This window comes from Rhea americana, unplaced genomic scaffold, assembly GCF_003343005.1.
Source record: "Rhea americana isolate MKP2758 unplaced genomic scaffold, rheAme1 scaffold_33, whole genome shotgun sequence".
In the NCBI taxonomy this organism is placed as follows: Eukaryota; Metazoa; Chordata; class Aves; order Rheiformes; family Rheidae; genus Rhea; species Rhea americana.
Window position 1 is genome coordinate 7,018,461 of NW_028186457.1, and position 15,921 is coordinate 7,034,381.

General features: G+C 42.5%; 1 protein-coding gene across 1 annotated transcript; it reads right to left on the bottom strand.

Annotated features, from left to right (window-relative positions):
* Positions 1–677: 677 nt before the first annotated feature.
* MUC13 (mucin 13, cell surface associated) lies at positions 678–15,721 on the bottom strand. The gene is made up of 11 exons (XM_085311060.1): positions 15,634–15,721; positions 13,161–13,280; positions 12,170–12,276; positions 10,889–10,947; positions 9,342–9,490; positions 7,731–7,856; positions 6,545–6,656; positions 5,065–5,102; positions 3,228–3,315; positions 1,981–2,188; positions 678–738 (listed from the first exon to the last, which is right to left on the bottom strand). Exons 1-11 carry the CDS (start codon positions 15,719–15,721, stop codon positions 688–690), a joined length of 1,146 nt encoding a protein of 381 aa, XP_085167186.1. The 3' UTR covers positions 678–687.
* Between the last annotated feature and the right edge of the window lie 200 nt (positions 15,722–15,921).

The following is a 15,921-nucleotide window of genomic DNA, read 5'->3' on the forward strand; positions in this document are numbered from 1 at the left end:
GTTTGAAGATATTGCTCTTTGTCATTGTATCAGGAAGGAAGGTTTTGTACAAGGTCAGACAGAACCTTTGTCTCAGACAACAACTACCAGCTGAACCGAATGCTTTTGGATATGAAATTTTGGGGGGCTGATGAGAGTGAAGGATGGTAACTGATAGGGGTTAGGTTCTCATGAAGATCTCATGAAGATCAGTTTTCATCTTATGTTTTTTTTGGCAATGTCCTAATTGCTCAGAGCTGTGCAGGTGGCCAGTGGCTGACACAGAATACCAACAAAGCGCTAGGTCATCGTATATTGCCATATATTGGCATCATATATTGCCTGGACCTTCTTTGGGAAGAAATGAGAAWCAATAGGATTAAAATCCTAGTCTCTTGCCTACATCTGCTCTCTTGCCGATGACTAGGCCTCCTGAAGGAATCTAAYGTTTAGGCACATTGGGTGTTTTTGAAATCCCATTCTCCTGCCTATTCTCTACTTCATTTTTATTTTCACTTATTTCAAGGAGTTATTGCTCACTATCTCCTCCAAGAAGTGGTCTTCATTTAGAAAATCTCCAGAGAATCTGGTGCTATGGACTTTTTGTCGTCTCTGCTGCTGAAGTAACAGCACTAGTGAGAGTCTGTGAAACCCTTTGGTCTGATCCGTTGCTGCAGTGGTCGTCCATCCTTCTACAGCTCTGGTCACTTAGTTTCTGCGCTGCATCCTAAAGCCATCAGGTTCCCGTGCGATTTCATACTAGAAAGAATTTGAACAGGAAAAGGAATAAGCKCGGGTCAGAATGCCTCATTCTCAGAATAGCTCAGCATGTAACACCCTGCAGATGGTCCTTTCTCCAAGAAACATCAGCCCTAATGGAAACCAAATGTATTTTAAAGACAGATTTTCATCAGTAAAAAGTTGACATCTTTGGAAAGTTAAAAAAGTCAAAATCCATGTGATGCTGAGTAAGCAGTTGATACCAAAAGTACATATATGCTTTTCTTCTTTTAATTGGCAGCTTTTTAAAATGATTTTTTTTTAAACAGCATGTTTATGTTGCTCATATTTGGAGTTTAGGCCTCAATTCTGTAAAACACTTAAGCATGTTGCAATTAAATAGATGTTCTTTACTAAACAGGAGTAGTTTCTTGCACTGCAGAGGAGGAGCTAAAATATCTTTAAAACAAGCTTTGAATGGGCAACGAGTGTCTGTTTACTGGAGCATGCAGAACCCGGTGAATCACTCACGCCACAGTGTATCAGCTCTCAAGCTCCCTGCTCCTTCTGCAGCCCCTCGCAGAGGACAAGAATAAAATACAGGCACTTTTCCGCACGGCACCTTCCAGAGGAGGGCATGGCGCTGCTGAGCAGGCTCCCCTGTGCTCTAGCAATGCAATAGCTGTGCTTTCTCCAAGGCACTTCGCACTTTGTGCGACGCTGCAACTGCAGAGGCCCCTGCTGCGAACCACAGCAGCACGAGGGCCAGTGCTGGAAGAAWCAGCTCTTTGGGCAGCTGTGGCAGGTTAGATTGACTGTGRATCCTAGTGTGAGGCTGCAGCTGGGAGGTGCCACTGCAACACCTGCTGAAACTACAAAYTGGTTTAAAACAAGCGCTAGTTTCAACAGCCTCCGATGTCAGCAGGGCCCCCTGTCTGCATGTGTGCCTCTCCGCCAAAGGATGTCTTCAGCCAGTGCGGATGAATGTCCCATGGCACAGTAGACCTCTGGGCAGCCAGACTGTTGCTTTGACCTTTGCTCTGCACATATCCCYCCCACGCCTGAAGGGTGACTACTAGGGCTTTCAAAAAATCTTCATGAGACGATTGCTAGTCTCTGTATTAGGGATTTTTTTTCAGCCGCAGCACCAGCTCTCTGTGTGCTTTTATACCACTTTGACTGATCAAAAGAAGATGACTGGAGTGGAGTTTAGGATTCAGCAATGTCTCTGGCCCACCCCACCACAGCTYGCATTTCCCTTAGTCCTCTGTGAACACTTACCTCATCATCGTAATCCCTCTCCAAAMTGTTACTCCTGTGTGAGTTATCCATCTCATAAGGGTTGTTTGGTTGATATCCTGGGTTTGCATGGCCAGAAGTAGTCTGGACTCTGGGGAACATTCTGGTCTGTGTATTGCCAGAGTCTTCTGAATTTAAATATGCCGACTGTATCAGACTTTTCCTCTCTGGATCTTTTTTGTGTTTGGATCTTAAGAGGAAATGAAAGAAAGGAGGTTTCAAAAGACCTTTTAGTGTGCCTTCCACATTCAGTTGTTCCCTCTCACTTTATTTTCAATGCCCAGTCCCATTCTGAGATTTGCAACAGAAATTTTTCTAGCATACCTATTGCAAGACCTCTCATTATCAGTGACCGAGGGCAAAGCTCGGCATCTCCTACAGGGCTAAGCTGCTRGGAGAGACAGAGGGGGACTTTGACCTGTTTCAACTAGTTCCTGCAATAAAGGAGTTCCCTCGGCCAACACCAGCTGTAACTGACTTTTCAGAGGAGGAAATGAGGCATTTGTTAGGTCCTGTTTAGAAAAGYTGCCCTCCTGCCTGCAGCCAGAGCTTGGCACTCAGACGGTGYGCGTGAACTGCCCGTGCTGACCACCAGCCCGTAGCCCTCCCGCACACACTCCTCGCGGGCCGGCGCGCCTGCCGGTGAGCTGCGCCCGCTGCGGGAGGCCGTGCGGGAGCCTTCGCCCGAGCAGCGCTGGCAGCAGAGGCAGACGGGCTGCTTCGGGGTCTCTGTCTTTCTTAAACGGGGAGAAGGGAGGAGCTGCAGTGGCAACTGCGAATTAGCCCGTACACTGGGAAGAGTGAGCTGTAAAGACATCCCTGGCTGGAAACGCCACCTGTATTGAGCCGAGAGGGGCATGCAAGGCCTTGGGCTGAAGTGCGGGCACTGGAAAGCTGCAGAGGTCTGAATTTGGGCCACACGGCTCTCTGATACCAGCACTCTCGCATCAGATGCAACATCAGTACTGGCTAGGGTAGGAGGAGGATCGATGGGTCGGGCGTGTTTTTGGAAAGCTTTGGTTGAAGCAGTCAGGCTCTGATCGACAGCAAGAGAGTAAATATTTCTGTGGAGAGCACATGGGTGAAAACTAATCCTAATGGCTACATGACCTAATGAGCTTTTGTGCCCAAGCAAGCACATTTACAGTCCTGCCCCTCTGGGTTTCTGCTTAGTTCTCTAGGAAAATGCAGCAATGCCACTTTTATTCAATTGTCAGAAATACTCTTACCTTATCGAAATGACAGTGGCTGCTATCACAAAACTCAAGATAATGGCTCCAAACACTGTGCCCACTATTATAAGGATGAGTTCACTATCTGGAAAAAACAAAGACACAGCGATTGAAAATTCATGGCAAATATTGAAAACAAAGGCCTATCTCTCCTCTCGCTATTAAAAAAAAAAGCCACAAAAGAAAAGATGAAGGAAGCTAAACTGCTTATTTCCTTTGTGAAGAAACTGCCAGGATAGTGTTTATAACCAGCAAAGGCCTTACCCTACCCCATAAGCCCTTCATACATGTGGTTTTTCAGAGAGGCAGGTGAACATTTCAATGCAGGACTGGCGCCTGGCATTGCAGAATACCTCAGCTGGATATTCTCTACACCCATCTCCTTCCACGGTTCTTCCCTTTTCACTACCTCATCTCTCCTCTTGGGCTGCATGAAGAAAACCTCATCCACAAAGGAGGAAAAATAGCTAGTTGAGAAGAAATTAAAATTTGCACCTGATCAGCGTATTTTTATGTTTTTGATGGTGGAAACAGAAAAAAAACCAAAAAACAAAACACAACCTTCCTCATTTCCCCTCTACAAAGTATCCAGGAAAAACTAAATCATCCTAGAACAAGGTAGACAAAAATGAATTTCTTCCACCTTTTGTGCATGAATTTGTGCATGTGTGCATTTTGAACCAGGTCTTTGCCRGATATGCCACAAATGGAAGACAGCATAACTTTGTGGTTAAAGGTCAAGTTATGGGGCATTAAGAGTCCCAAGACTCTTAAGAAGAGTCTTGCTCAAGAAAACTCTTGTTCAAGAAAAACGTTTTCCATAGGATAAAAAATATTCTTCCTAAGAAACATTCACAGGAAAGCTTCTCTGTGCTGCACTACAGCTCCCATTAGCCACTTTCCAAACACTTTATGCAAAAAAATGAACAAATAAACAAAAACAAAYAAACAAACAAACAAAAATTTAAGATCTCACAGCTGCAGACATGGGGTTGTTAAACACATAGCAGTTAAAGACTAAAGCAGTGTGAGAATCTGAAGGGCCACATAAAGTCACACCTTTTTCTCAAATAAAGCCAAAGGAGTCTTGAGAAGTGAAGAACCATAACGCTTGTTTTTCAGTCTCCCTTCGTCTGCACTGGTGTTTGCAGTTTAGCCACGTGCAAACACAAGGGGAGGGGTGGGGAGAAATGACCTTTCCTAATCCGTACGATAGTGGAAAGTGAAACAGGTGCAGATAAGAACTGCAAAACTGACTCAGAGAAGAGGAAAAAACTTTGGAAGGCCGGTCTCRCCAGCTTCTCCAAACTAATATAATTATGAGATGACACAGTCACGGCCATTATTTCTATACCAGAAGAGAATACAAGATATTAYGCAGTACTTGCAAGGTAAAGCACAAAAAAAAGAATCGACGGCTGGGCATTAAAACAGAAACATTTCAAATGAGACTAATTTACTGATGCTAAGTAGACAGGAGTAACTAATCCRTTGGTGGTGCCAGGTTCAGCACTGCATGATGTCTTCAGATGGAGAYTAAACRCTTTTCTGTCAAATAACCTCTGTACAACTAAAAGCTATCGGGTTTAATGCAGGGGTCATTAGAGGAAATGCTACTATCTGCCTGAACATGGGATGTGAGTAGGATTTTTCCTTCCAGGCAGCAGTGGAATATCACTCATCCTTCTCTAACATTTTCCTGTCATCGGTAGAGGAGGGTGGCACTACTAAAGAATGCTAGTTGTTTTTGTTATCGCAGCCTCTGCTCAGCAGGATAAATATTACTGAGTTTTTTTCTGTGTAATATCTAAACATCAGAAATTCTTGTACTTACTGTTCTTACAGTTCTCTCCAGAGTAGCCCACTGCACAACTACACAAGAGTTTAAAAAAAAAGAAAAAAAAAAGAAAAGAAAGAAGAAAAAATACTTAATGTCATTCAGCAGATGATCTCAAAGCAATAGCATATTTTTACCCTTTACCAACAATTTCTTTGCAAGGTGAGCTCACCATAGGTTTCCTCTTTGATGCCATCGTAATAGCAAATTGTTTTGTTTCTTTGTTAGAGAGAAACAACCGAGGAGCAGAAATTTCTGAGATTTTCAGTGTGGTTGGTGAGGTAGGCACTCAAAGTTTCAGGTTCTTAGCCTGAAATACCTTAAAAGCACCTAATTTCTCCAAAAGAATTAAGCTGTACACCTCTGAACTGCTTGGAATTGCTACCCACTGGTGAAAAGCGCCGTCTTTGTCAACAGCCTGAATAGAAGATCAGTAGGAACGGGCAGCACTTTATCTTCCTCCCATACTAGTTTCTTACATTTACATTATACTGATTTTATGGTAGAAGTGGTTCTGTTCTGCATGTAGCAGCAACAGCAACAGAAGGAGCTGGACTGACAGATGTGAGGAGTAAGGTCCCTCTGTCGATCCATGGGAGTGCAGCACAACTGGTGACCTACTCAGCTCCACCAACAAACAGCACTGCTCTGTTCTGGTCCTGAGCTGACAGAAATGCCTGTAGATGGAACCCCAGCAAGAAATAATAGAGTTTGGGATCTTATCAGGGAACAGAGTCCCTGCAGATATCAATGGGAAACCTTCTATGGATTTCAGGCAATTTTTGCTCTGTTGCTTCTTGGTTACTAAAGGCTTCAGCATCCAAGTTGCCATGGATCAGTTACTCTGAGGGTTGTGTTCAGGTGGACAACTCACAAAATAAGTSTGAGGTAGTCTATCATCTTTTTCATTGACTTGCAGATGACCTTGGATCACCTTTACTTTCCTCTGAGGTGTTATGAGTGCACATCAAGAGCTAATGCAAAGCAGATGAAATGCCATAACTTGTGATATCATAGGAATTTGTTCACGTGCTGACCATCTTAGCCACCTCTCTGACTGGCATAGCTTCAGGTTGTTCTTCTAGAGATTCACCCTCTTTTAGGTGTTCTTCTCCCCTATGAAGGGAGGGTGTCAAGGGGACGGGGACAAACTCTTTTCAGTTGTCCCRTGTGACAGGACAAGAGACAATGGGCAGAAAYTGAAGCACAAGAAGTTCCACCTGACCATGAGGGGGAATTTCTTCACTGTGAGAGTGACGGAGCACYGGMACAGGYTGCCCAGAGAGGTTGTGGAGTCTCCTTCTCTGGAGATCTTCAAGGCCCGCCTGGATGCAACCCTGTCTACCATGCTCTAGGTGACCCTGCTGAGCAGGGAGGTTGGACTAGACGATCTCCAGAGGTCCCTGCCAACCTTACTGATTCTATGGTTCTATGATTCTATCTTTGCTTATAACATAGGAAGAAGCTGAGCACTCACGGCACACATCTGTCATCCTTCRTTTCAAAGTTGGTCAAACATTTGCATGTTGGAATCTCATTTTCTTTTGCACAGAACTTGTTGTTGGTTGCAGAACAGTCACTATTGCAATCTGTATTTTCAGAAGGAAAAAATACAGAGTGAATTGAAGGTAATTCTGAAAAATCAACAGTGGAGAGCACTGTCTTGGGAGAATTTCTATTTCCTAATGATGCTATAAAACCTGGAAAAAAAAACTTATTTTTCATTGCACTATAAATGCACACAACTTTTCTGGGCTTAAAAGCAACCAAATGTCCTTTTTAGGGTTACACCTACATAGAACAGAGCACAAAATTGGAAGTAAACCATCATTGTTCAAATGATTCAGTTTCATAGCTTAAAATTGAAATCTAGGTAGTCTGCTTCTTACAGTGGGCAACCCGATGGCCTACAGACTGATACCACAGCAGATGATTTATACTGCAAGKGATCTGAAACTGGGTCAGATTTAGGCAGGTCACTAGCCTTTATTGTAACCAGCTCTCGTGATTTTATCCTGAATGTTTGCAGTATTTATAATTTTTCTTAAAATCTCATAGGTTAGGCTTTTTCTGTGGTGTGATAATTGTAGTTTTCACACCAAGAAAATAAGGTACATGTTAGGGTTGTGGAGGATGGCTACAAAATATAAACAGAGGGCTCTCTAAAAGGTTTAAAACCAACTTAAAAATCACATAACTCATACACCCTACAAAAATTTGTCAAAATGCAATCCCAGGAGCATCAGCGATGGACAGTGCTTTGTTTAACAGATCACTGTGTTGCACCTGGACTTCCACCTCTGTCTCTAYGTAACATGTGAAGCTTATTTACAAAATATGTCCTAGCAGAGAAGGCTGTAGGATTCTGTTGGTTCCACTCTTTACCCATTCAGGTTTCGGTTCTTACACAGAGTTTCACGATGCATTTAAATAATTACCTACTGATCTTCCACGAGCTTTAGYGATTTATTCTATTGGCACTGATGTGTTGAAAGTGAAAGGCAAGTATGTGTTCCTATGGCTTTGCTTAATACAACAGATATTCCCTGATTTTGAGAGTTACATGAGCTCAGCACATCTGAGAAACCTCCTTAYCAAAATGGGACTGAGACAGGCATAATCAGGTCAGCCTTCCAGGAGCAGTAAAGTAGCAAAGTTCCTACCTGAACAAGTACGTTCATCCCAAGCTGTCTTTGAGTAATTACTTTTGCATGTGCATTCTGGATACACAGCTTCCTTGCAGTCCGTGGTTCTGAGATCGCATTGAAAAACAGCACAATAGGWTGTAGCTTTGAAAGAGAAAGAGGAAGCAAACCTTAGTACTAACAATATCCTTTCATTAGAAGCAGGTCACTTTTAGTCAGYAAATCACAAAACAATTATTTAGTAATTCTGAGGAAAAAAAAAAAAAACTTTAAACCCCTTCTTTGGACATCAATACTTCAGGCATTTTGAGCAACTCTTTCTTTTCCCCTGCTCTTTTCCAGTCAACATTCTGTTTCCATCACAGTTTCTGACCTTTTGTTTCTCAGGCTCCTGTAAGAGCCTCCAAACCACCCAGCTACCCCATCCAGAAAGTTCATATTCTGCACATTAATTTTTCTGCTTCTCCTGAAAAACACACACACACACACACACACACACAAAAAGCCCCACTAGCCCCTTAGCATTTTGCACAACTGACCCATATCTCACCACGTTCTGCACAGATAATGAAAGGTTATGGGCATGCAGCTTGTTGCATGAGAAACAGCAGCATGCTGTTTGCTGAGCAGGTTGCTCATCACCGATGCATGAGCCTGTAACACCCACTTCCCACACAGATGTGGCAATGGTTTACAAAGTGTGGCAGATGGCATGCAGCAAAGGGGTACGATTGCTCTGGTCCTTTTTGAGCTGTCRTTTTTTTCTGTTTCTCCCTCGCGTTTAAGACTAGGACACAGAAAATGTCATTGGCTGAGGTGGATACAGCTACCTCAGAGGCCAAACTGARCCTATAAGCCATGAACTGGACTTCTTTAATTATTAGCGATGTCTTTTTCTAAAACCAAATAAAATAGGAATATTTTAAACAAAAAGTGAGAAAAAACTTATTTTATTTAGAAAATGTTTTCTAAGTATTAGTATTACACTTTCTAGTAACACAACACTTTACTGGTTTAGACTAATGAGTCACTTTTAGTTCAGTAGCTAATCACTGAGGCCTCATTTCTAGAAAGAATTTATATGTTTACCTTCCTCAGGCTGACTGAAGAAAGCACTGAAGCACACACTTCCCTGTTCTCCTACATAAAAATGCCTAGATATAGCCCATCTCAGATACTTGATAAATGACAAGAAAGAATATCTTGCTCAATTTTTGAAAAGCAGTCTAAGTCTAAAGAAAGTTTCATCCGGAGTTGCCTGTAAAACACTGGCTTATTCTACGAAGCACAATATATCTCTGTATATATTTTGGTCTATCTGTTTCCCCAGTCACTTAACACTCAGCAGGTTAAAATCAACATGCCATTACTTATTTGGGAATAAGTATTTTCCATTGTTTTTCTACATAGGAAGTATAAAGCCTTAATAAGACCAAAAAAAAAAAAAAAAGCCCAGTAATGAATGTTAGAGTTTTCAAAATTGCCCAAGACTGAACACTCTGATTATTAAAATCAAAAGGATTTATGCTTTTAAGGGCTTTGCTGCACAGAGAAATGTCCTAATCAGCTTTAAAGATAGGAACCTTTGCTCCTAGTAATTACTTACTTCTGCACYGAGGAATTACGTACCTCTGTATTCAGTGACCTCTGTTGAATTTTTTACTGCTTCATTTATTGCTGAAGCAGCTTTTTCACTTGTTACATTTGAGTTCTCCGCAAAGATATTCATCAGTGTTATGTTCATTGGAGTATTCACTGACCTGCTTTTTCGTAAAGGTCTGAAAAGTACAGATGTCATTTTAAAAACTCGTATAGTCCGTATGGTAGCAAGCTAGATRCAAAGACAACAGCAGGTTTCTGCAAAATCCTCCTCTCTCCGCTACCTTCTTTCATCCCATAATATGCATTGTTACTAGGACACCTGAAAATGAGTTCAAGCTCAAGAATCCACTAGGGGCCATCTTCCTGGTAAATGCAAATGTAAATGGATAGSTGGTAGGTAAAGGTTGGTGAGTTTGGTGCTAACAACATCATTCTCCTGTGTGCTGTTGACACGAAACTACTGGGTTTTTACTGGGCCAGCCTCAGGCCAGCTGCTGTGAGGAGCACCTCATCTGTTAGACCCCAGCCTCATGTTCACACCGGGCTGTGGTGTGTCCCAGGCCTGACTCGGAGAGCCCACCCTGAAGTGTGGTGAAGGTAATTCCGAGTATGACTGCAGTGAAGTCAAAGGGTCTGTTTGCCCTGTAGAAGTACCGAGGTTAACTTCAAGCCGGCAGGGTCAGGTTCTGAGAGCGACCTCCCTGATGACAAGAAGCACAGCAGGGGTTACCTTGGGCCTCAGTCAAACTCCGTGCTGCTGGGGTATGCACACGAAAACCTGTAAGTGGTAGATTGCTGTAGTGCCCTAAGATGTTACCATGTCCCAAGAGTTTGTTATAATCCTTCCGCTGGAAGTTACTGCCCTCACAACTCTGCTCGTACAACGGTCTGCTTAACTTCTTAATCKGCCAGGGCGGCTGAAAGGGTTTCGACTGCTGTGTGCGCCAGCATGTAGATTAGGGAGCGCTCACAGAGAAGGTGGCAGAGCTCTGGGACAGTAAACTCGAATAGRTGGGGATGGGAAGAGAGGGATGTTTCACGGTGTCCACCTAGATCAGCAGAGGACCTATGCCCGGAGCCACTGTCACCACAGTCCATTCAATAACCTCTTTACTCAGCTTGCCATCAGGAGAGATCAGAAAATGCAAAATAAGATGCAACGGGCTTCTATGATGAGGGCATTTCTTAAATTAAACTGGGACTCCAAGTAGGACCTGGCTGATTTCTCTTCACAGGAACTTCAGAGTTAACTGTTACAATTTCAGAGATGTCAGACACCACAGGGACAAAATTGTTTAGTTATTAGCAGAGTGTCGTATCTAGCATATTAAAAGTGGGAGATCCACCATGGAGCTGCCTCAGCCAGTCCACTTCCCTGGAAATCTCTGAGATAAAAATGGGGCCAAAATACCAAAACAAAACAGCCTCATTTAACAGGAGCCACAGTGAACTGAGCTCATCCCATATCCCTCCCTGAGCCGAGTACTCCATGGGAAGCTGATTAACACGGTGTGTGCAGGAAGGACACAAAGCAGCTTCACATACTGCGCAAAAAACCCAACTGGCAAACTTACTGAATTTCCACGATCACAGTCTGTCCAAAGCTCGTCTCGTTTCTGAAAATGTTCCTAAACTATAAAAGATAAATGAATTGGAATTATGGATGGGCAGGAACATAGGCTGAAACCACATGACACACTGAGACCTCAGTCCTAAGGGAAAGACCTAGACCTTGCTACTAGAGGTGCAGATAAAGCGAGGTGACCGGTCAGATCCGCTGTGCAAGACACTGCAGCAGCAGGGGAGCTGTGGGCTGTAAAATGGGAAATGCGGGAGAGCAGTGGGGAGACATGAGCCAGACAAATGTCACACAGTGCATGAGSGCTGACTGGTTGGGGAGCTACAGGTACTCCCTCACCAACTCACCTCCCAGGAGGAGGTCGGGGAGGTAGCACTGCAGAGCATTTCCTTCTGTAGCTATGTCACGAAGCAATGTAAGACGAAAAACTGGGGAAAATATTTTTGGCATTTTGTAGGGGACATTTTTTGGTTACTTTCCCCCCAAAAATCATAGAAAGTAACATGAAGAATTTGATAACTATTTTGATGACTTTTGATTGACATTTGGCAAATATTTTCTCACCAGTTCTCTGGCMAAGGGAAATATCTCTCCTTCCTCACTTCCAGGAAATGACATAAAATCCACCRTCTCAGCATGGCAGTATAAGTTTATCAATTAGTCCTAATTCTCAGGAAAACCATTACAAAACTTCATCTATAATTGCAGCACACTCAAGGTGTGTAATATCCTTTCCATTAATAGCATTAAAATACTAATACTAGCATGCTTATGAAAGAGGCTTGTTATTTAGGTATTCAGGCACAGCTGGACAGCCATTCTGAAAAACTCAYGCTGTATGGAAACAATAGCTTTCTCTAAAAAAAAGTTTTTTATTTTTACTCCTACAGCTAGATGTTATGTAGCCCTCAGCAAACAGCAGAGATTGGAAACTAAATGGGCTGGAAAACTGCTCAGCCTCATCRTTGCTGGAAGGGAATGATGAAAGATGGGAAGCAATGTATATGAGAAGAGACACTACAAATGCAGATATTACCTGATCTCAGATACATCCCTTCACTTCATTAAGAGCCATGCATGTACTCATCTGAGGGCAAMATTCAGCTCTTGTATGAATAGATTTAAACAAGCACAAAGTATTCTTTGAAAGAATTATTTTCCTCAAGTGAAACTATCTAAGGCTTTACTTTAAAGGCAGCATGTCTTTATCACGTCTGCCTCACATTCAGGAAAGCATTAAATATACATGAAAGGTTTAAAAAATAAAGCCACTCACAAATGCTGTTACAGAGAGGAACACTTCTTCATACTTCATGGAGTTTAGCAGTTCAACGCTAGAATCGTAGGACTCCTGCAGGGTAATGAGCCCTGGGARTATTATCCCTGCAATGAGAACAAAGGATATGAAGTAACTAGAAGGCACTTAAGTAAGGAGGGTTTCACCTTGGAGTTCTCCAGGCTTCCGAGATGAGAAGATACATCACAGAGATCAATCTCTGCTATTTGGCATGTGCTAGAGGAGTAGTTCGTACATTCCTGTCTGCCGCCTGGGAAGCAGGCAGGATTCAGGGCCCAGCCAAACCGGCCTGCTTGGGCAGCTTGAATACTGCTGAGCTGTAAGCATGGCCTGAAGCTAACAAGTGACTTTGCTCATCTAAGGTGTTACAGCATTTAGTGGGACAAATATCTATATTAAGGATTCTAAACCTGCAGCTACAGCCATTAATCAGCTGACAYAGTTTAGCATTTCTGAGGAAGCAGTTCGGTGTCTACCTCCTTCTTTCGGCTCACAGGTAAATTGGAGAATCGTGCCTGCTGGCCCTTAAATAAGAGGCCCCATTTCCATGCATGCTTGCCTCTCAGTAGTTCCTCAGAAATGCACTTCAGCAGCACTGTGAYGAGCGTGCGGCAATAGGGAAAACCAAGCCAGTTGTTCAGAGGTCTACGTGGGTTTGGGTTTTGTAAAATCTTGACCRTAACTATTGATGTCGAGTTTACACAAAGATTTCTTCCTCCTTTTCACATAGTTAATCTCCAGGGAATACACCTTCTTTTTCTAGCACGTTAACCTCTTTGGCTGCAGTGCTATTTTGTGAGATAATTATCTAGGTCACTGTAGCAGTGGCAGGCTGCAGAGCAAGCGTAATTCAGCAGTCGCTTTCCCAGACTGGTTATGTTTTTGGTTATAACATGAGAACAAGAGATATGGGAGGAAAAACTCTCCCAAGCAGTTATGTGAGGTAACAGATCACCCTTCTGCAACTCACCTTTGTGACAATCCATATTTTTAAAGTAGAATCCATATGGGCACAGGCAAGTGAAACTGCGATGCAGAGCAATACATTTAGCTGCTTTATCTCCACATGGTTTTGAACTACAGATGTCCCCTGATACAAAGATGAAAGATACTGACTTCAGAATTTATATGATATTGCACTAATTAGCAGATGTGGTCTATTACATAGTCCATAGATTTTTTTTAAAGGAAAGTACCAAATACATTTTGTAGTGTATAGATACAATTAAACACTGCATTGCTATGTTTTGTTTGTTTAATGTCTATATAGTAACTGTTTTCCCTACACAAGCCAGCAAGATACCACAGTGAGGATGCAGAATAAGGTTGAAATTAATTTTCTATTATACTGACCACTCACTATCTAAGTCTACTTAGTACAGCTAAAACCAAAAACAAACAAAAAAAAGGGTATTGAGGGTTTCTAAAATCAGTGACTGATAAAGTTAGAAAATGCCCAACTGCAATAGCCCATGCATCTTTAATCCTGTACTGCTGCACCAACCCTGCCTTATTATATACAGTGTCATAGCAGGGTACTTTACTGCAGACACATTAGCAACACGAAGGCTCCTAAGCTAATTATCATTGTATATGAGCCTCAGCACATGTCAGAGCACAGCTGAAGCTGTGTGCAGGTATCACCGTAATGTGACCATTAACTGGCAGCTATGGCCGTGTTTCTACTGCAGCGTAGCATTGCCCTGTGCAGGTTTGAGCTGAGCCGGTGCCTTCTGCTGACTTACTGGAGTTGTTGTGGAAGGTGAAGTCGTGCTCCTTCATGGAAAAGGGAAAATGACTTAAAATGGCAGCCCTGCTCAGTGCATGGGCAATGCTGAGGCGGTGTAAGGCCACAAAACCTTCCTTCTCAACCCTGCTTCTGCCWTGCTCTGTCCTCTAGGTAGTGCCTTGCTCTTATTCCCTGCARCCTGCTGCTCGGTATGACTTATGCTGCATGCCTGCCTGTGGTAGCTCTTCTCTCGCAGCTGTCCTCTCGCCTTGATTTGCCCTCTCCCTGCAAATTTTCTCTGTCAGAAGGCTCTGCAGGTACCTCACATCTCCCTCTCTCTCCTCAAAAGTCGAGCTGATCATTGCTACCCCAAGGACAGGATCAGGTTCTTATTTCTGCGCTCAGAGCATCTTCGGTGAATCCACGACGACATGTAGTTTATGTCCCTGCCTTAAACTACAAGAGCTTCGCTTCTCCTCCAGCATACTTAAACACTTGAAATACTAGTAGTGCTCAAGGAAAACTTTCTGATAAGCCTTTTCCTCAGAAATTAGATTAAGCAAGGCAGCTAGCCTAGAAAGATGCACAGCAATAAGCAAGAGAAAGTCTAGAAAGAGGTAGTAGAAAATCCAAAGGGATAAAAAAGATGTAGGGAGAAGCAAGTTACTAGAATAATCCCAATCATTTTGTAAATAGATTTAATTTTTGTGGGGTATACTCTTTGTTTTTAATGGTTGTTGCTATACATTTTTTCTAAGTAATTTTAAGTTACATAAGTGTTTATAAGTAATTTTAAATATTTATGTAAGATATCTAAGTAATGTAATTACTTTAGCAATTATAACTTATATTTTTATATCTTAAAAATGGGATGGTAATTATAGCTCTCTTTCCAAGGCACAAAATATGGCATTCATGTTGTCTGGTTTCTTTAACTTAACTCTCCAGATAAATTCTCACAGATGGGCAAGAGATCTTCCGTTAAATGGAAAAAAATATACTAAACGTTTTTCATCTCAAATAGAATGKTTTTTCTAAGACAGTTATTTATCAAAATAAGCAGGAGAGTGCATAAAAACCAGAAAATGTTGGAGTTCTCTATTAAATATTTTGAAATTGTACGCTGCATGTGTCTATTAGAGAAAAGTCCCCAGCTGACCAAAAAACACATAATGTACCTCAAAAAATTCCCCTAGAGATAGAACATATTTGCAAAAGAAATGTTCAGAACGTCCAGTCCCAGAATAAACTTTCTGATTATGTTCTTCTTAATGAAGAAAAAACAGCAAGAGATAAAGTAAAAAGGCAAATTGCAGAAAAAAAGGTAAGACAATCTTAACATGCTCATGAAAGACAGCCATTATTTAAAACTATATTCAAAAATAATTGAGGGAGTCCAATGGGTTAGCAGACCTGTATCTAGATGCTAAATTTCCAGAAGCCCTACAAAAGCATAATATSAGTCTGAGACAGAAAGACTGCAACCAGTAAAGGAGGAGACAGATGAAATTCAAACCACATTTTCCCCATAACAAGAAGGCAGAGGGAAAAGAAAGGAAAGATGAGAAGAACKAGAGACTAAAGCAGCGGTTCAGTGACTTAAAGCTAAGAGAAGCAAAGGAAAGCTAAAAAAGAGGAATGGTCCCTACTTTGGGGCATGGAAAGCTCTACACACTGAAAATGAGTGGAAGCCTACAGGCACTTCTCTCCTTACCTGAAGTTGGTGGTGGTGTAGGTGAAGAAGTGTTTGTTGTTCCAGGTGCAGTTGTGRTGATTTCTGTTGGYGGGAAAAGAAGAGTCATGGTAGCCCCACTGAGTGTTGTGTGGAGGAAAAGTCCTGGGGAACCACCGTGTGTGCGGGACGACTGCTGAGCAGGTAAGCAGGGGAGCTGCGTGGAGCATAGTGACCACAGCCCTGGGCCTCCCTCACCTGCCTGTTGCCTGACTCCAGACCCACTGCCTCTGTGGCTCCCCATGATGGTCTGCTCCCTGGCATCATTTG